This window comes from Gasterosteus aculeatus, chromosome 10 (assembly GCF_964276395.1).
Source record: "Gasterosteus aculeatus chromosome 10, fGasAcu3.hap1.1, whole genome shotgun sequence".
Classification (NCBI taxonomy): Eukaryota; Metazoa; Chordata; class Actinopteri; order Perciformes; family Gasterosteidae; genus Gasterosteus; species Gasterosteus aculeatus.
In genome coordinates this window covers 8,515,046-8,534,677 of record NC_135697.1, presented here as the reverse complement: position 1 = coordinate 8,534,677, position 19,632 = coordinate 8,515,046, and the positions used below count along the sequence as shown (strand labels likewise).

At 44.5% G+C, this 19,632-nt stretch overlaps 1 protein-coding gene across 7 annotated transcripts; it reads right to left on the bottom strand.

Annotated features, from left to right (window-relative positions):
* Nucleotides 1–1,654: 1,654 nt before the first annotated feature.
* dennd3a (DENN/MADD domain containing 3a) lies at nt 1,655–19,118 on the bottom strand. 7 transcript variants are annotated; one of them, XR_013450996.1, is made up of 30 exons: nt 18,857–19,079; nt 16,383–16,471; nt 15,640–15,795; nt 15,382–15,517; nt 14,429–14,544; nt 14,208–14,338; nt 13,983–14,094; nt 13,739–13,858; nt 13,417–13,515; nt 13,169–13,288; nt 12,699–12,814; nt 12,351–12,506; nt 12,122–12,218; nt 11,922–12,025; nt 11,213–11,412; nt 10,975–11,134; nt 10,675–10,831; nt 10,155–10,377; nt 8,985–9,064; nt 8,494–8,673; nt 8,200–8,370; nt 7,521–7,650; nt 7,243–7,350; nt 5,351–5,448; nt 4,073–4,227; nt 3,879–3,941; nt 3,672–3,744; nt 3,463–3,581; nt 3,221–3,358; nt 1,655–3,120 (listed from the first exon to the last, which is right to left on the bottom strand). XR_013450996.1 is itself a non-coding variant. In XM_040188162.2 (30 exons), exons 2-30 carry the CDS (start codon nt 16,461–16,463, stop codon nt 2,926–2,928), a joined length of 3,798 nt encoding a protein of 1,265 aa, XP_040044096.2. In that variant the 5' UTR covers nt 16,464–16,471; nt 18,857–19,118; the 3' UTR covers nt 1,655–2,925. The 7 variants fall into 7 exon arrangements, 6 of the variants coding, with proteins under 6 accessions (XP_040044096.2, XP_040044097.2, XP_040044099.2 ...); XM_040188162.2 differs by having other exon boundaries at nt 3,879–3,945; nt 18,857–19,118; XM_040188163.2 differs by having other exon boundaries at nt 3,879–3,945; nt 18,886–19,118.
* Nucleotides 19,119–19,632: the final 514 nt, after the last annotated feature.

The window sequence follows — 19,632 nt, the reverse complement described above, 5'->3', positions numbered from 1 at the left end:
TTCTTGTGTAACGCACAACAGACGTAGTCTGATTATATGGAACACCATAATTGCACAAAGTGCACTCGAATGGGGCTTTCAGCTTCTCTCAGCATGCGAACATTCCCACAGGTGACTCATTTCAGGAGCAGCTGGTACTTCAACCAAGACAGAAACTGAAACAATGTGCGGTGTGAGAAAAAAGGAACGTTTCCTGATGCATTCAAAAAATCCCGTCTCATTTTGGGCATTCCGTTTCACGTATCTGACACTGAAGGTTTACAACCTGAAAGCAGCGGAGGGTTTTCTGCACAAATCATCGTCATCTTCTTTTAGACGCCTGATGTCACGACATGTCGCAAGTTGCAAAATACAACTGACATGTAGCAGTTTGAATGTTCTCTTCCAATTGCCCGGAGGATCCTGGAGGATCGTCTTCTATTTTGTCTTTTATGTGTGAGAACAAGACTGAAAATATAATGGTGTGCAGCAAACTTGTAGGAATTCCATCTGCAACTAGTGATGGCATGATGCTTTGTGAGCCTCATAGGGACAGACTGCATTGATGATTTTGGTATTATTATTTACCTTATTAAAAGATGAAAGGCTGCACTCTCTGCTACAATGCTAATGACATTAATAGAATTTAAATATGCTTTTTTGGTATCACTGCCATGCGTTTTGCTAAATAGAGTTATTGCTTCAAAGCTTTGTGTTTCTGCACAAACAGCAACTGTGTGGATTTTTCTTATTATTAATCTAGCTCTTCTGTAAGTAAACATTTATGGATTACATTTAAAGTGATTAAAAGCTGCAGGAGACACAGAGAGCAACTTACTGCAGCCGAAGTACGAGTGGACTTGCACAGCGAGAGATTACAGGGTGCTTATGGCTTTATGTAACACAACAACCAACGTACACATTCATACCGAAACAAACTGCACAGAACTGCACATCTGTGCAGTAAAATGTTTGAAAGTTCAGACATTAATGTATTTCAAATAGTATTTTAGCTCAATTCTTCAGCTGTTTCTGGCAGTGCAACTACATTACAAGCATTGTGTTACAGGTTTTTGTTGTTGTTTTGGAGCAAACTACCTACAATTGGAACACAATATGTCTAAAAGCCAAGACCAAATAACCTGCACAATAAAAAAACAAAAACGTTTTTAGTCTTTTTCATGACATGATCAATCTTATTAATCAACTATGTAGAAATGATTAAAGTGATAAACCGTCAGCTGTGTAGTAAATAAAATAATCAATGGTTTGACTGATAGAGAAAGTGTGTCTGTTATATTGATTTGGGGTTCTGACCCGTGAAATTGAACTCCAATGACCTCTCATCAGAAAACTTGCCCAGCGTTCATTTCTTTCAGTATCAAATATCTCCACCTGCTGGTGAACTCTGAGAAGTGCAGGAACCAACAAGCTCAAATCATGTGATGCAGCATGAAGTTGTGGGATGGCAAAGTAATAAACGTATGCCATAAAACTATAAGGGTGGCTTTGTTGGATTATTGGGAGCAATCAATCCCAATTGTGTTTATTTTTTAATCACTTAAAGTGAAGAAGTATTTACTTATGAGACTTCCTGACCAGTTGCATTGCACTTTTACGAGTTAAACCGCTTATTGAAACTTGCCCCGGTTGAAAATAAAGATAAACTGAAGACTTTATTCATAAAAATGTGTATTTACGTTGTTCACTGTTGGTTAAACATCAGACAATTTTGTCAAACAGTCTTGAAGATATAATAAAGTGTCATAATGAAGTTGTTTGCGTTGTCACTAGTTTAGTTTACAATAGGAATGTATTTTATATTCACATTCACCAGTTATATACTTATATAAATACATAAAGAAAAGAGAAAGGATTTATCAAATTTCTGTTTTTGTTAAACAGAACCGAAAAAAGACATGTATGTCAATTTCTTCACTTTCATAGTTAAAGAATCCCATAAAGAAAAAATAAAGTGAAAGAAAAATCCAGTCTATTTTGTTTCACTTAGTCTACACAAATAACGTTAAGGAAATAAAGTAGAAACATAAAAAAAATGCATATATCACAGATGTCTACAGAACACAATAGAAATTCATAGCCTGGCCTTTTAAATTAAAATGATATACAACTTGGTTTTTAATATCATAAGGCATTCTACAGCCGAGTAGTTAGATCTGACCATGATCCCACCAGCCAGTCTGTACGTGGAAACATTTAGCCATTGTGCTTGTAAACACAAGTAAAACTAATCTTGTAGGAAAAGAAATAGACTAAATGTTAAAAACGTAGTCAAAAAATGAGGTAAGTATTTGATAACAAAACATAACAAAATAAAAACACTGGGGTTGGTCCTCATTTTGTGCATTTCTATCGGATTGCAACTTGGTTCCTCTTGAGCTGCTCTGAAACAAGTGTCACATGTCAGAGTTTGAGTCAAGCTCCCCACTTCCCATCATGTGAAATGCAAAAAGAATAACTGTTTTAAGATTAAAAATGGGTCTTTCCCACCATCAATCTCCAATCGCACTAGTCCTTGACTCCTTTGCACTGTGGAAACCAAACTCAAAAACACAGTTGGAGGTGGTTCTCGCTCGCACAAGGTTCCCAGATGATAGAAGTGTCATCGTAGTCGATAAAAAGCAGCATTAAACAGGGCATGCTATGATAATAGTACGAATGTAAATGTCTTCAGAAAAGTGAGGCACTTTGAATACAAAACAAATGTATATCCAGTCTTCATTCATCCTTCATATTCCCAAAAAATGACATGTTGGTACCGTTAGTTGAGTCCGTTTGGGATTCCCATCCGCTCTGCGTTCACGGACCTTCACTCCGTTCTCGCTCGGATTCTGAAGCTCGTTGGTGCACAGGCCGTCCCGGAGAGCCTCAAAGCGGAGCGACTGTTGAAAACCTGTCTGTTTTTTTTTCTCCTCAGAGCAGACTCTACTCCACCTTCCAGATGGCGACCTTCCCGTCGTGCTGGCCCGCTCCGCTGAGGACGTACCGGTCCTCCGCGGAGCAGAGCGCCGTCACCTGGTCGCTGTGGCCGTGCAGCTCCTTCAGGATCTGGTGGCGTTCCGCGTCCAGGATGTAAATCTTGCCTTTGGCGGCCGTGCGGCTGACGCCCCCGACCCACACCTGGAGAGAAGAGAAGGAGGGAGCCTTCGTCTCTACAACGCTGCCCTGCACTCGTGGGTGATTTTTAAAGTGTCTGTGTAGATCAGTACGGTGTATTCACCTGGTTTTTGACTTTGATCATGCAGTGGCATCCGGCGCAGTCCTGTAGGACCACGCGGTCATACGGCTTGGTTGTGTCGTTAGTGCGCCAAACGCACACTTCTCCCGTGTCCACGCAAACACTCCACAGCTCCTCCTTCTAACCAACACATAGAAGGGAAAGAAAGGGTGTCGCGCTCAAATACGGAGGCACGACAAACCAATAGACCGAGAGAGAGAGAGAGAGAGAACTGTGACGGGCACCTCTGGCAACAGCAGCAGAGCGCTGAATGTAGCTGTGCATCCTTTCTGCTGCTCTGTCAGAGTCAGACGGTGTTTTAATGAGCCGTTCCTCCACACCTCCATTATGTTCTCCCTGGAAGCTGGAGATCAGAACAAAAAAAACAGAGTCATCGGTCTCCAAACCGACTCTCGCGTTGGCTTGTTTCAACGCCTCGAGTGTAAAGACTCACAGCACCACAGCGTCCCGTTACAGCTGTAGACGGACTGCAGGCGGTCGCAGGTGAGGCGAAACTGTTTCTTCACCTGAGTGACCGGTGACATAAAGAACAAAAATGAAGCGAATGAGAAGAACGGAGACTAAATGTTATCCTTAAAAATCGACCTGTGAACCATTAATTAATCAATTAATGCAATGCACGTGTTGGTTTGAAACTGACCTGGAGGGTTGGGACGTCCCACACCATGACGCTTCCTTCTGCACTGCAGGAATACGCCACCTTCTGGCTGAGTAACATGGGGCCGTATTACAGGTCAGACAAAGACAAGGCTCCTACATTCGACCCCAGACATGTACATAGAATGGACACTTGGTGAAAGTGTGTGTGTGTGTGTGTGTGTGTGTGTGCGTTACCTGTATTTGTCAACGTCCAGCGCCAGCCCGGTGACCTCGGCCCGGTGTTCAGTCAGCTGTCGGTTACAGACCATGGCCAGCATGCTGATGATGTAGATAACAGAGTCCTCAGAGCCCATCCACACCTGGTCCTTATCAACTCCCAGCATGCAGTTCTGGAAACAATGACAGGAATGCATATGAAAACATTTGGGGTGGATGACAGATATAAAAAGGCAACGTACAGTGTTGTCCACATACTTATTATTTGTATTTTCAGACACGCTAGTTTCCTTGACAAAAAACAAGTGATCATTATATATTATCCATGTTGAATGTTATTATTATTATCATGAAAGTTTACAGAAAAGAAAAAAAAAAGCCCAATATTTTCTGGTAAAAGGAAAATTACTCGCGGGAATCGGACCGCCCCAAACCCAAACATTCAGACACGTTGCCTTAAGCTTTAGGCAAACATGACGAGCATTGAACCACAGTGGAAAAGACCACTTAACTTATTTTCCTAAGTTCTCTTGGTTGCCATTTGTTTAATATAAAAAAAATTATAACAAGTATGTGTAAATGTAAGCAGCTTAGGTAGTGCATAATTAGAAGCATTACCTCAGACGGTTAAACAGAAAGGGATGAGAGTTTAGTGTGGGAGTAAATTGACTTTGCAATACCCGAATCCTCCACCAGGTGCTATCATTGTCTAGTAAACAAAGTCTGCTTGCTATTTTCTTATACGTTGCTATTTTAAATCATGTTTGAGCTAACTATTGTTGAATAAAGAGCAATGTCCAAATGCCCTAATTCTCTAATAGTGAACTGTGTGTAAATATTATGGTTGAATCTTGAGAAAACACACACAGACACACACACACAGGTCAGTGATTAGCACCAATCTATAAAACATTAAACCCATTCTTCCCTTCATTTTAACATTTTTTGTTGTGAAAGTAGATGTTTGCACAGAACTGATTTGGCTCTGGAAGGGAATGCAAACTGAACGCTGCTCATCTGCAGATAATCACGTTTGATGCGGCGCACGCAATGAGATGTGTATCCAAAGTCAGGGGAATGTACGTGCTGCTGATCCTACCTGGTGAAAAAGTCAAACATCTCCTCAAGTGTTACTAAGTGATACAACGGCATTAGCTAGCATTACCTTTTCAATATCTAACTGAGCAACACAGAGAGAGATTTTGGTTGGAAAGATCGGAGTCTATTTTTTCACATAATTCCTGTGCAGATTTTAAGGTGTGTGCAATGTGTGTGTGTGTCTGTTGTTCTTGTTACCAGTCTCGCATTTCCAACGTGGCAGGTGTGTGTGAGGGACCAGCTGGAGGCATCGAACACCATCACCTTCCCCATGCCCACAGACACCCAAAGCTGACCTGAAACACATGTAGTGTTATTTCACGCAACGCGTGACCTGCAGCTCGTTTACTCTCCCAGGAGGCCCGAGAGGGAAACGCGCCGTTTGAAGGGAAAACACGGCTCGCAGCCATTCCTCTGCTGCCCGACTCCACCCTAACGGTCAAATATTCCAACATATTCAGCACTGTTTAAGAAAAACCCAGTGGAAAGAAAAAGGTGTGGGGGGGGGGGGGTGTAGAAGTAGGAGTGAACTGGCCTTGCACCAGAAATTCAATTCAGTGACCTATATTCAAACTGGAGTGTCCGAGAGAGGCGGGGAGGGGAATGAATGGCCAGATTTGTTCCTTTACCCAGTAGAAATGTGGAAGCCATCTGTGACCGAAGAACTGAACAGAGTCTGTATGAGTGGCCATCAGTGAGTGCGAGCGTGTTCGTGCTGGGGGGGGGGGGGGGGGGGGTGGGGGGGGCGGCGTCGGCCTGCCCGGACATCCAAGTGGCCCCATATGGTCGTTTCTACTTGAGGCCGTTGGCTTCACAGTTCTTTTTTAGGACGTTTTCCTCTCAGCCTTCCTGCCACTTGTGCGCCGGTTTGTCTGCCGGTCTGTCTGCCCCGGCATCGTAGAGGCAGAGTTCTGTTTCCAGACGCTAAACAACAGTAGACAATTATTGTGGTCAAAGGTAAATGGAATGGCGAGATCACCTGACGAGAAGTTAAAAGTAAGAATGGGTGTCTTGGAAAAAGTTTGGGCCGCCGCAGCTCATACAGAGTGCCTCCGCTTGGTGAGGTTGTTGTTGTTGTTGTTATTTAAAACATGCTTACTTATATTGTGGTTCAGAGCTCTGTCGAACAGATGTTTTCTCCCCAAATCTCCCATGAGTGCTGGAATCTGGCGACGCTTTGTTTCTTCTCAAAAGGATCATTGAGAATGTGCGTCAAGTCATTTAAGTCTGTAAATGAACTCCGCTGGTTAGACTTTGTGCTCTTTGGCTCTCGGGATGCGTTTTCTCACCACTAAACAGATTATTTCAAGGTAAACGTTTTTAAAAAATAAATCAAAAGTAAAGTAGATATCCTCCATCTGGGTCATCTACTCTTTTGGAAATAGTTTTTAAACTCTTTAAAAAGCGTGACAACATTTCTCCACAAAAAACAACCAGTGAATATTAAATTTAGAATGTAGTTAATCACGTTGATTCAAAAACAATGTTACGTATTAACAGGGAGATTTTTGTCACTAACAAAGAGGATCAAACTGCATGTTCCTTATTTTGTTAAGCTTCATTTCCCACTTTCAATGCACTTTGTGTTCCTCTATTATTTGATCATTTTACACAAAATAAACCCACTGCTACTTTTACAATGAGTACATTTAGGCGTCCTTACTCTCTTGTGGCGTGGGGCTAAAGCAAATTTAAGAGGTTAACATGGCGAAAAGTGAATCATCTACTTGTGTTTTTTTCCTGGAAAGGGACCATCTCACACCTGACGTGTTTACTTTTGCTGCAGGTGAAAACCGGGTTGTCTGACTTATTCAGTGTTTTCCACATGCTTTTAAAGCATCCCACACTTCCTTCTGTTTGAGAGGTCGAGAAACAACTGTGCTGCAGCTTTATGAGCGAGTCAGTCAGTATGAGAGGAGCTTCCACAGAAGCAAAGGTCATGTGTGTGGGTGTGTGTGTGTGTGTGTTTCCGTGTGCAAGTCAGTGACTTTGTGTCGGTGTCGCAGCTGAAACTCCCTCGAACGAGAGATACAAAGAAGGAAAGCGGACGGTGAGAAGACGGAGGGAGATTGCTCGGTCACAGGTTTTACCCGGAGTGTATAGAAGCACGTCTACAGCGTGAGGCTCAGCCAGCTCCAGCGAGGGGTTGATTTTGTGCTTCAACGTCTCTGCCGTTGTCCTTGGGACCATCATCGGCACTAGAAAAGAAACACGGACCGACGTTAGAGAGTCAACTGGGCTTTCACAAAATATTTGTTTCCGAGTAACATCTGAACTGAATCGAAGCAAACTGAAGCTATAATGCCTTCCGTGTGGATGAGCTGGGCCGTAAAATGAGAGCAGACAGAGAACCGTAATCATCACCCACCTTCCATCTTGATGCGGTCAAAGTGAGCCAACTTGGAAGCAGCGTAGATGGCCTTACTGCTCTGAAGGCTGCCCACCACCGCGTCCATTAACAAGGCGTTGGTCAGAGCCTGCTGCATGTACTGAGGGTCCTGGAGACAAAGATTCGGTCGCAATTACGACACAACTTGACATTGAGATTCTAGAAAACAATTCTACATTCAGTGGTGCGACTCGGTGGTGCTTTGCTGTCAGAGTTGTTGACAATGCAGCTTATTCAGCCACGAAGACAGGCCGTGTGAAAAGAAGAGATTAACCACGAGAGGAGTCACAGACAGGAGGTGTTACAGTTACATCCTCTGGTTTCATGAAGGAAAAACCTCCGGCTTTGTTCAAGTGTGTATTTATTTTCGGCTTCGCCCTCAGGGAATTTCAGCCACACCTACCGAAGGTCACTTTAAGATGACTTGCATGAAGAGCGCACACACACCCCCCCACACACACACACACACAAACCTGGATAAGGCCAATGTACAAAAAACAAAGGCTCATGATAACTCACTAAATTATCTTTGTTGTGCAACTCCTCCGATTCACCCTTCATCACACACACACACACACACACACACACACACACACACACACACACACACACACACACACACACACACACACACACACACACACACACACACACACACCTTGTGCTGGTCAGCCATATTGCGTCCAGCCCACATCTCGTTGACCATCAGGTTCCATAACTCGGTCTCCGATTTCAAATTGGCCTCGAACGCCTCCTTCTTGCCCTGAACGCGCAGCTTGAGGCTGGGGATCCTCAGGAGCAGGAAGGGAGCCGAGGACACTTTCACCTCCTGCAGGAAGGAGAGGAGGAAAGGACCTCGATAACGACGCAGGACCAACTTGCTTAGATTGAACCTACAGTTCAAACTAGCCTCAAAGGTTTTTTGTTTTTTTTGCCCTTCCTCTTGTCTGACCTCTAAATCTCGGTACTGTGCCACCTCCACGTATCCCGGCCGTCCGTCGGTCAGCAGGAAGAGCCGCCGCTGAGTCATGGCGATCTTCCCCACGCCGCGGCTCGTCTTGACGGACGAGGACAGCTTGAAGATGCACTCGCCGGACTCAATGTGCTCCGAGACGGACGCCGGCAGGCACACCTGAAAACCACATAACGACCGGTCAGCTGAGTCCACCGACTCGTCGGCTGGTCTAGGGGAAAAGAAAACCTCTTAAAAACAGCAGGTTCTTTTCAAAAGCAAAACAACTCAATCACAGCTTCCTAAAAAAGTCAAATAGGCTTTAAAAAAAGTTATGATCAGCTGACACAACGTAATTGTTTTTTCCGTCAATGTCACGCTTCACCGCCACACTGTGAATGTGAAGATAACCGGGGTTGGTGTGACCAAATCTGTATATTCACGATTTGGGTCATTGTGTTGCATGTTTCCAGTAAAGCCTACACACGGACCTCCTGTGCCTCGACCTCTGTCTCCTTCCAGATGGTGTAGAAGACTCTAAACAACTCTGGACCCACCTGCTTCTGATGGCCTGCAACAAACAAAACACACACGTTCATTAGGTTACAGTGTGTGTTTAATTCCTTGCACCCAAGATCCCGTGCAGGCACAGCCATCTTCTAATGACCACTGAGCATACGACACATGTACAACACATTTAATTTAAAAAGGCACGATTCATTAGGACTTGGAATAACCACAACAGGGCAATGACTTAAAATATTCTCAAAAGGCGCTGTTAACTTTTATCGAAGCATGAGTCATTTCCATAGATACGAAGACAATGAGTTATTCAGGCCATAAAAAAAAAAAAAGTGATCTACGGTTGGATTTCTGGAGCTGATAACCAGCTGTCCAACACTCTGAAAACCCTGCATCTCTGCATCTCGTTCAAAAAGGAAACCTTGTTTTCACTACATACCAAACAGGACGTAAACGCTCTTTTTACAAAAACATACTGTGGGAGGCGAGTTAAGGTCGCCCTCCCTCCAACCTGTCTTCCTGAAGAAAGATTTCCAGAACACAGTTTTAACAACTATCTCAGCTTTTGAAAAGAACCTCACCTCCCCCCTTCAAAACACAGGGCCTCCCCAGCAGCGCTTATCTTAAATTAAAAACAAATACCCTTTTTTATTCAGGCCCATATGATATCTTGTCTTTCTGGTTTACATACCCAGTCTAAGAAAACAGGAATGCTGCCAGGTCACTGCGGCCCGCCGGAGGGCCGGCACTGGTTTCTAGAAGCCTCACGTACAATTGACAATGTACAAACAGTGATGCTCAAGTCTGCTCGGCGCATCACTACATGCAAGTGAAAATATTTGCCATTTGCCAGCACCCAAGTCAGTAAATTACCAGTGGAGCCTTGGTTACACCTACAACACCAAAGAGCCCTGCATGACCAACTCTCCTTCTTCAAGAAGGGGTGAGGCAATGATTAACCTCGGGAACGAATGTTTGCCTAGAGCGAGGGAGAATTAGGAGTGTACTGTGTGTTTCTTTGGCAGCAGCTTAAGAGTTGGTGAGAAAAGTTCTTTGGGCTAATCTGATGTGCCTGTTTGATCAAAACAACTGAAAAGGCGGGCGGCGCTGCTCTCGTAAATGTGCATTACACTACTTACCTACTGTTAGGGCTTCAAAGAGTCTGTGTATGGTTCCATGGTCTTTTACAATGCCAGACTCCTGGATGCATTTTACAAACTCCTCCAGCTGCATATATGTTTTCGGCAGCTTGAAGCGCTTTACGGCGGCTTCCTCACGCCCGTTGCCGTCGAGCGCGAGCTCCCGCTCCTGGTCCCTCTTGACCCGACAGATGAGCCGTCTTAGTTCTGGCCGTTTGTCCGCCTGTTGAGGGGATTCCATCATTATTATTGCCATTAATGCGGCGGCACAATCCTCACTGACCTTCTGATACAACCCATGGATTGTAAATAGAGTTAGTTACTGCCATTACGTTTTACCTTTACTCGAGTTTAAATTATATTTAATGTTTTGTACAAATCAACAATACGATTGTTTTAATTCCACTTGAGCAGTATACGTGTCTGTAAATGAGGTGCACTCGAGGCTCCTCCAGATAACCGCATTTACAACTAGCATTTACAACTAGCAAAGTGCACCACGGCGTCATCACACACTGACCTGGGACCTTTCCCCTGCTGGTAGAGAGTCAACCAGTGTCTTAACCATCTGAGAAGGGAAGATGTCCGAGTCCGTCTTATAAAGACTCTGGAAATCCTCCAGTGCATCCAGACGTCTGTTGGACACCGTGTTGACCAAACCTCGCAGGTAGTGATACCTGGAGAGACGGATGGATGGAACAAAAGTGTATTGGGTGTCGGTTATGTGGATGTCACAAAAGTTGTCGTCTGTGCGGAAAATTCAGATTTATATATTGAACGTCTAACATTAAAGATCCTCCGTTATGTCTCCTCAAGGTACCTGGCCATCAGAGCAGACTCTCCAGCCGGTGTGGCGCTAATAGCCTTCCCCAGCGAAGACACCATGTCAGAATAATAGTTCTGGACATAGTGGTAGGCCAGCGGAGGCGGGAACTCTGGGAGGCGGAAAACCTTCACCGCTCTCTGGGGACACTTAAACCCTGGAGGATGACAGGGGACATTGTTTTGAGTCTTGACCGACTCTCCATCAATAATCACTTTCATCTGTCAGCACCGACCTGCGTCCGGCGTCATCTTCCTGTAGGAGGCCTGTCTGTTGGAGCTGAGGGCCGCCGGGCTGTCAGGTTGGTCCAGGTTAGGCAGGCTGGCTCCAAGCCTCCTGCTCAGTCGGTCACTGGGGCTGGTGTAGCTGGTGTAGCCACTGCGGGACAGGTCGGACAGGAGAGGACGCCGAGGAGACTCTGTCATCGCGCGGTTCCTGCAGAGGGACGCCGAGGGTTTCAACGGGCTCAGTTGTGATCTACGTCAAGGCTTATAATCACTGCATATCGCCAATCCCAAGTCTTTCTTACAGTAGGTCACTGGGGAGAGATGTATATCTCCCATTCTAGTGTGCCTTCTACACTGTGTGCATCACTCATTTAGTTGCTGTGTTTTTCCTGCTTTTGATCTGAAACTTCATTTTCATTATCAGTTAATTTGCCAATTATTTTCTCAAACTACAGATGACATGTTTGATTAGAGGAGATGGCCTGAAATCACAGTTTATAACTTTAATTGTTCTAGCTCTAATCGGACTTATCAAGCTCCTATGACCATGGAACAGACTAAAGGTACGATAGAAAATAACTACTTTAATCACTGTACTGTATATATTTACATGCTCTTTAAAATAGACTTTTTGTTTTAAGCATTCAACAATGCACTTTTGTCCCCACAGTTGCCTGGTGGCCGCCGTCACTCGGCTGTGACTGGCAGGTATCCTACCGGTGTGCATGGTTACGCGTGTTCTGCTCCATGCGGCTAAAGGCGTCTTGTTTCCTGTTCAGCCGGTCCCGCAGAAATGAGTGAAAGATATGAGTGTCTAATACCTGGGGACGACAACAAAGACAAATATGCAGCACAGATTGTGTGAGTCAGAGTTGTCTGTGTGTGTGTGTCTTATTTGTAAGAACGTGTGAGTGTACCGTCTTGTAAAACAGCTGATCCGACGGCTCCCTGGTTCTCAGAAACTCCTCGCTGTTGAAAACTCTGTGTTCATGGTTCAGAAAGTCCTGGACGCCTCTGACAAAGGAGAAAAGAGTTAGAATTCAGAAACGGACTCTGGCCGAATCATACTGCATAAATGAACATCGAGCTTGCAACTCCATTTCCTACAATCATGAAAGAAGAATTTGTAAAGGAAAGCTGCATTACCTGAAGACGTTAACCACCAGTTCCAGTGAAATGTTTTGTATCTGTGTGTTGAGGCGCGTCTGCCAGTCTCTGCGCTGAGCTCGCAGCGCGTTGGCATCAGTGGCCGCTCCAAGATGACACTGCTCCAGGTCATAGTGGAGCCGAAGACACTCTGCCCTACACACACACACACACACACACAAAAGTACAAAAGAATCAGAATTTCCGAACAGACTCACGGTCTTCCCTTTGTTATTTGAAAAATGGTTCTAGTAAACCTATATTCTAAGAGTGTCTGCACACTGTGTTTCTGGGCACGATTAAAGGAAAATTACAGCCAGCAGTATCCTGTGTGTGTGTGTGTGTTACCTTGAGATAAAGCACTCAGCAGCAGCCAAAGGGATGGACGGCAGGTCAAAGCCTTCAGACCATGACGACTGAATGATGCCATCATCAACATTCACCAGAATGAGCTCCTCTGTCTCCTACACAAAGAACACACACACAAATATCCAGATATTGTAGGTACAATGCGTACAATTCATTACAACACAGTCTGACTGTGTTGTAATAACAGGCAGCTACTGTTAAACATGTGAACTAGGCTACTGTAAGACCCCAGATAAAGAGGAATTATCAGTTGACAATAGCAAAAATACTAGTCATTTGAATTAAAATCGAATTTCATACAATTTATGATAAACCTGACGGCCCAGAGCTTTGCCGCTTTAGGGAAATAGCAAAGATATCATAGGTCAGAGTTAGGTAAAGGTTAGATTCGCTGACACAGACAAGAGTGTAGGCCTGAAGCCGGTTTGTGGACAGTGGACGGTACTCACCGCAGCGACCTCTTCAAAATTACTGATGTGACAGCCCATCAGGAAGGCCGTGGGAGCCATGAGGAAGTCCAGCATTCCTCTCGCCAACACGGGAACATAAGGCTGCTGCCAGGACAGAGGCTGAGGGAGACGTCAGAGGAACAGACGACCGATTAAGGAGATAGATCGATAAGGGGACGATGCGGGACGTTATGCAACATCTCTTTAAAGTAAAAAAAAACAAAAAAACAATTTCCTCCTCTACCGACCTGCAGGAACAACAGCAAACTCTCTGCCACCAGAGTGAGCCTGGCCCAGTCGGAGGAGAAGAACACCAGCCTCTGCTCCTGAAGGAGGCAGGACAGCACCTACAGAGAGAGAGAGACGGGACGCAGTGTCCCCCGAACATCAGAATCCCTCGTTTCCTAATATTCACAATGTCATTTATGTAACCGATTATCCGCCCATAACTCCCTTTACCTCTCGTTTCTCATAAGAAATACCCCCAAAACTAAAGTAAAAGCACCTTTTTTTATATATATATAAAATAAATAAACATACATACATTTATATCCCAGTAAGCGGTGTTACCTGCAGTAGTGTTGTGTGCGTGAAACAGAGGAAAGGAAGATGCAGGTCGATGTCGATAATGGGGCTGTCCTGGTCTTTCCTTGATGGAAGGACCACGTTGATGGGACGGAGGTTGAAGGACTAACACCCAGAAACACAATTGAAACTGGTCACACGGAGACACAAATACAAATCATGTGAGAGACAACGTGTGAGACGTGTCTCAACAAAAGGCCGAGAGGGAGGAAGAGGGGTGTTTTCTGACCACGTGTAGCTGTCCAGGTGGTGGTAAAGGAACCAGGGAAAGCTTGGCTGAAAATTCCTTTATGGTCTCTTCAAAGTCAGCTTGTCTCGCGAGCCGCAACAGGACCAGGAGACTGGGGATCGAGTCGAGGGGTGGAAGACAGAGACGGGTTAAACAAGTCAGCAAAGGGCGGTAACCAGGGGGAAGGTTATCCATCAGCTAATCGTGTTTAATGAAAAGGATTACCATGACAAGCAGTCTTTCAGAGCATTGTAATAGGGGAACTTAGAGATGACACACAGAGCAAAAGGTGTGTAGAGGCGGGACTTCGATGAATTCCACCTGTTGCCATTCGGGACAGCACCTTCCTGACAGGACTGACACGGTAGATAGCCAATGAGAAACAACGGTCTACATTCATTGGATTCAACGTGTTTTTCTGTTAGTGTGTGTGTGTGTGTGCGTACCTGTACGGCTCTGTCGTACTGCACGACAACTCCGTGGGTTCGGTTCCCAAACAGGTCAGTAAACACCAGGAAGTGATAACTGTCTTCTCGCTGCTCATTGGCTAACTGGAGACCACCTATCCAAGGGAAACCAAGACGTCTTTAAGCTGAGTTTAACTTTACGCCCCTTATAGGAGTGGAAGTCACGTATAAATCAAATCCATCCAGCCGGCGTATGAGAGGAAACCTGATTAGATTCCCAAACTACCCCAGATGGCCCCTGTTGCTGCTAACGGATGTTGGATTTCCTCTAAAGGAAGCTCATTTCGGACGCTTGTGTACGCTATCACATTCTTTTGGTCAATCCCCAAAGCTCGTAACAAGTGAGGACGGTGAGAGTGTAGATGGACTTGGTAAATTTAAAGCTTTGGTCCCCAACTGGCCCTGACCACTTTACACTGAAGAGGCGTGAGCGCCAAGACAAGTCAAACAACGTCCAGAGCCTTCGGCATGTCACCCGGCATAACCCTAACCTCAGCGATTACATCATTGGGGTACGGTGGGTCCTCTGCACACAGGACGTGTTGGTCAGGCCCGTGAGTGACTCTCAAAGCGCTCTCTCCACTCCTCAACAATATCCCAACGCCGGGTGCTGCTTTCCCTTTCTGAATCCTTCCGTACGCCACGACGTTCTCCAGGTCAATCGAAAGTTCTACTCCATTGTCTCCACTAACCCCACCCAGGCTTTCCCGCGCCTTTGTTCAGTAGGATTCATAGATTTCAGGGTATGAACAACGTTTTACCATGCAATAAAGAAGTAAGCACGTGGGAACAGTAAAAACGTGGCGCCACTCCTAAAAAAAAAACCCATGTCGTACAGAGGAAACATAAAAACTGTTGTATTTGCAGAACAAATAGATTTGCACCATTGTGTCATTCAATGTTTGGTTTGTCACGGAGGAAACACACGGTACCGGGGAAACAGAGCTGTGGCAAGGCGATGAGGTCCAGATCCTTTGGAACACTGATGTCGTCCGTCGCCGAGGACACTTCAGCACTATTGCTAGTTTCTCCGTTAGGCAACACCTCTGCAGCACGATCTCGCCTCTTCTGCAAACCATCGGAAAAACAACAACAAATATGGATATTATTCCTGTACGTGACCAACAAAGATTCCCGCGAGAGGAGATGAATTTCTATTTAGAGTTTAAAATGAAATTATTTTTTTTTACTTTTTTGATAAAGCTCCTCCTCTTCTGGACACGACTGAAGGCCGGTCCAATCAACTGGCTGGAGTTGGTTTCCTTGGAAACAAAGGGCGGGGCATGGACCTGCAGTACCTCTCCTTCCAACAGGGGGAATTCCTCAAGCTTACTCTGCACATGGAGCTATGGCACAGTTAGAAACATGCAGGGTTGTTGGTCCGGCAACAAAAGTCACAGTACACATTAACAAAAACATGCAATTCCCTTTAAAGCTGTGGCATTTATTTCAGATACAATGTTTAGCTGTGCAAAATGAAGCAGAAAAGTGGAAGCAGAGGAAACGGTAATTGGGTATATTGGAACAATAACTGTATGTAAAATACAATGCAACTACCCCGGCACAATTTTAAATATAGATTTTTGGAGGGTTCAAAACTGGCTTCATGGGAATCACCAAAACAATTCCAATGCATCTGAACAATGCGATCTAGGCTAGGACTACCAGTGTTGTGCACCACACATGCATCTCCATTGTGGATCTATTGATTGTGCATCTATAAGTGTATCCATTCCCTTACTTAAACCATACGAATACTTAATTCTTCAAAAAGGTGCCCTTTCTGTGCAAAAGGTCCATTCAACAGTAATGTGATGGCAGTGGTCTCCACTCTCCGGAGTCTAAGTTGATACAGGATGCATGAAAAGGTGTAAATGCTGCCCGTATCTTGTTTGCTTGCGTTCCACCCGTCCTCATGTTTATGTCTACGTACCTGGTATATGTCTCGGAGCTTATCAGTGGACGCTCCAATCACTACGCATGCCTCCAGCAGTCCAGACGGGAGCTCTGCCATCACACGCACTGCAGGAAAAACACACATACAAAGAGCATTTCAATGGGATAAGACCATCATCACATAAATGTGTGAAACTTTCTCTATAACACTTGTGCCCAGGTGGATTTCTCTGGTCATATTTTCAAGTATTCGATTCAACCCATTATCGAATAACAGAAAATCCTATAATTTATTTTTTTGTCTTCAAGGCATTTCTCAAATTTATTTGGATATAATTTACTAGATCAAGGCAAGATCATGAGGTTGGAAATACTATGATAGAATAGCTTGTATGAGTCAACAACTCATACTATATATAGAAAGAACCACTGGTAAAATTTCTCAACATCAATGACGGCAACTGGCAGGAAGTTTGCGGTGATGGTTCAAATATTTCATATTGTTCGGCCATGACTCACAAAACAAAAGTGATCTCATTTGGGTTCCAGTTTTCTAGAAGACAAAACTGGAGCTTAAGCAATCTAATTAGTAAAAAACCCCAGAAAAACACATACACACGCACTCCGGCCCAAACTAACAGATGTTGGGGTTTGGTCTACAGTGAATAGGAATATCTATTTCAAAGAAATATCTTAAACCAGACATTGCTTATACAGGACAGGTTTTATATTTAGTGTTACACAAAGTTTAACAACGTGATACAAACAGCTGCCTCCTTCTTTTCGCGTAGGTTTGGTCTACACAAATAACAACTCAATAATCAACTCCATCTGAAAGAGATTTAAAATGACATTTCAATGAAAATGTCCACCTAAGCGTTCGCTACCTTTCTCCGTTGGTCTGTCCCCCTTTGTTTGGGAATCATCGCCCCAGAGAACTGCTTTAAGTCCTCACAAATCAACCTACCTACCGATCTGCACACACACACGAAGGATTTCAATTAGTGGACTTGACAGAAAACTGCACTCTTGTTACGTTTTTCTCCACTTTATAAACTGTTCTTTCGTGTCTCTCCACCGTCCTCTCTTCGTTCTAACCGTCTCTCACATCTCCTCCCTGCTTTTCCCTTTACATGCTCCTGATCTGCGCTCGTTCTCGCGCTTTGACCAGCTTTTCTCTCTTTCTCAGTCTTCAGGCCATTCCGGCCTCTGACTAAGTACCCTGCTGTGTCACAGAAACACACACACACACACACACTTAATGAAATGCAGATGCCTCGCATGTGAGCCTGAGACAGACAGGAGGAGAAACCAACCCAACCCAATCTTTGAGAGGGCGGCCTCCATGCAGACACTGCCCAGGAGCTTTAACAGACAAGTTTGTCTAAAAAGGGGAAGTGACATCGATGAACTGAAAACAGATATGGAGGAAGAAGGCTGCTTCCAAAATGGAAGTGGTTAAAGCTGACTTTTTTGGTGTTATAGCTTTAAAAAGTCAAGGATGTGGAGGGAGGTTTTGACCACTCGTGCCCCCTTTCAGGGAGGGAGTTTCTATTGGCCGTTTTGCAAATGCAGATGTGACATCCCTTCTGGTGAAAGCCTCATTCAGCACCGGCTATCCCTCAGAGAAAAGCTGGTGTCACTGCGAAGCCAGAAGGAAAGCCAACATATCAACAAACAAACTAAAAGTCGGACACCATTGGTGAAACGCATCAGATTCCGCTCACGGTTAATGTTAACAAAACTGGACATTTTTCATCTCCATCTCTGAAACGGCAATAACGTTCCTCACCGAGGCCTCGAATCACAGCAGAAGACCTTAAAGGGCTTCATAGACCCACAGGATGGTAGTTCCCATAGATCTGCCACCGTATAACGCCATCGGGATCATCGCCACAATCAAGGTGGCGCGAGAAATAAATACTCGTCACAACCGATCTGCCGGTATGTGGAAACTTTTGAATTAAATTGCGTTTTTAATTGGAAATTGGCCATGGACAGTGAATAAGTAAATTGATTTGGAAACCTCTTGACCTGGACACGTGCATGTTAGTTCCTCTGACTTCACATCACAGTGAAAACACAAACAGGTTTTTCAGGAGGTCACTGAGCTTTTGTGGGACTCGGGAAGAAGAGGTGAGCTCTTAAAAAAGGGGGTGAAATGCCCCTTTAACGGAAACCGGACAACATTTACAAGGTTGTGGCTGGTTTGTGAGAAAAATGGATCTGTGACCTGAGCCCGAGTGCACAAATTACATGCAGGGGGAAACGAGTCAGGCTTATGTTATCAAGACAGTTTTTAAAGATATTTCACAGCGTTTTCTTCCCTCACCTGGAAACACTTTGAACAATACGTAGTTATCGTTAGCATCACGTTCATTCTGCCTTGGACACTTAAGACAACCGTCACCATGAGTAGCGTTAATGTGAAAACACAGACGGGAGCATTTCGGTGCATCACATCACCGCAAAGATGAGACTGAATTGAGAGCAGTTGAGAAAGAGTCTTACCGCGACTGAAGGGAAAATCAAAGACCGACCTCAACTTTGACTCCACGCGATCATCTCCGCTGGCGGGGCGGTGACGTCACACGGAGTTAGCCGACGCTATCCTCGGTTTGGCGTCATTAACGTGTTCACGGGACGAAACGCTGTTGGCACCGACTCGACCGCCGTCTCCTACAGACACCTCGAGTTACCGACACAGCGTGGGGGACCGCTGCACTGTCAAACTAAAGCTACAGGTAGCGCCACGTTCAGGCCGACTTCCTGCATTTCAAAATAAAAGTTTCTTTTTTTGCACCGCCGGGAGGCGACAGCAGAGTGCAATGGCGTCACCTAGTGGGGGATTTGTGTACTGCTACATGAAAAGACTACTAAAAATGCGTTTATGAGATTTGATGAAAAGATTACTTATTGAATTACTTAGTAAAATATTACAGCCTAATTTGTTTTTAACAAATACAAAATTATTTCATACAAATAGATAGATTTAGAGCAGAAATGTCAGCGATGTCCGTTGTTTACAACAGTTTATATTCTTTTTCATATTTTGGTTGTTAAGAAGGAATTTTTTATTCTATTTCACTTTTGTCTGTTAAACTAAATATGTGTATGTAAGAGATGACCTGTCCTAAATTGCAAAAGAATATTTATAATTACATCAGAGGTTGTCAACTTTTACCTCCACTAAATGAAACCGCATTAAGGGTTTCCTTTTTCTTTCTTTTTAACGGCATCTAATTTCTCCTCTGTGTCGTTGTCATCTCTGTCATGAACAGACAGTC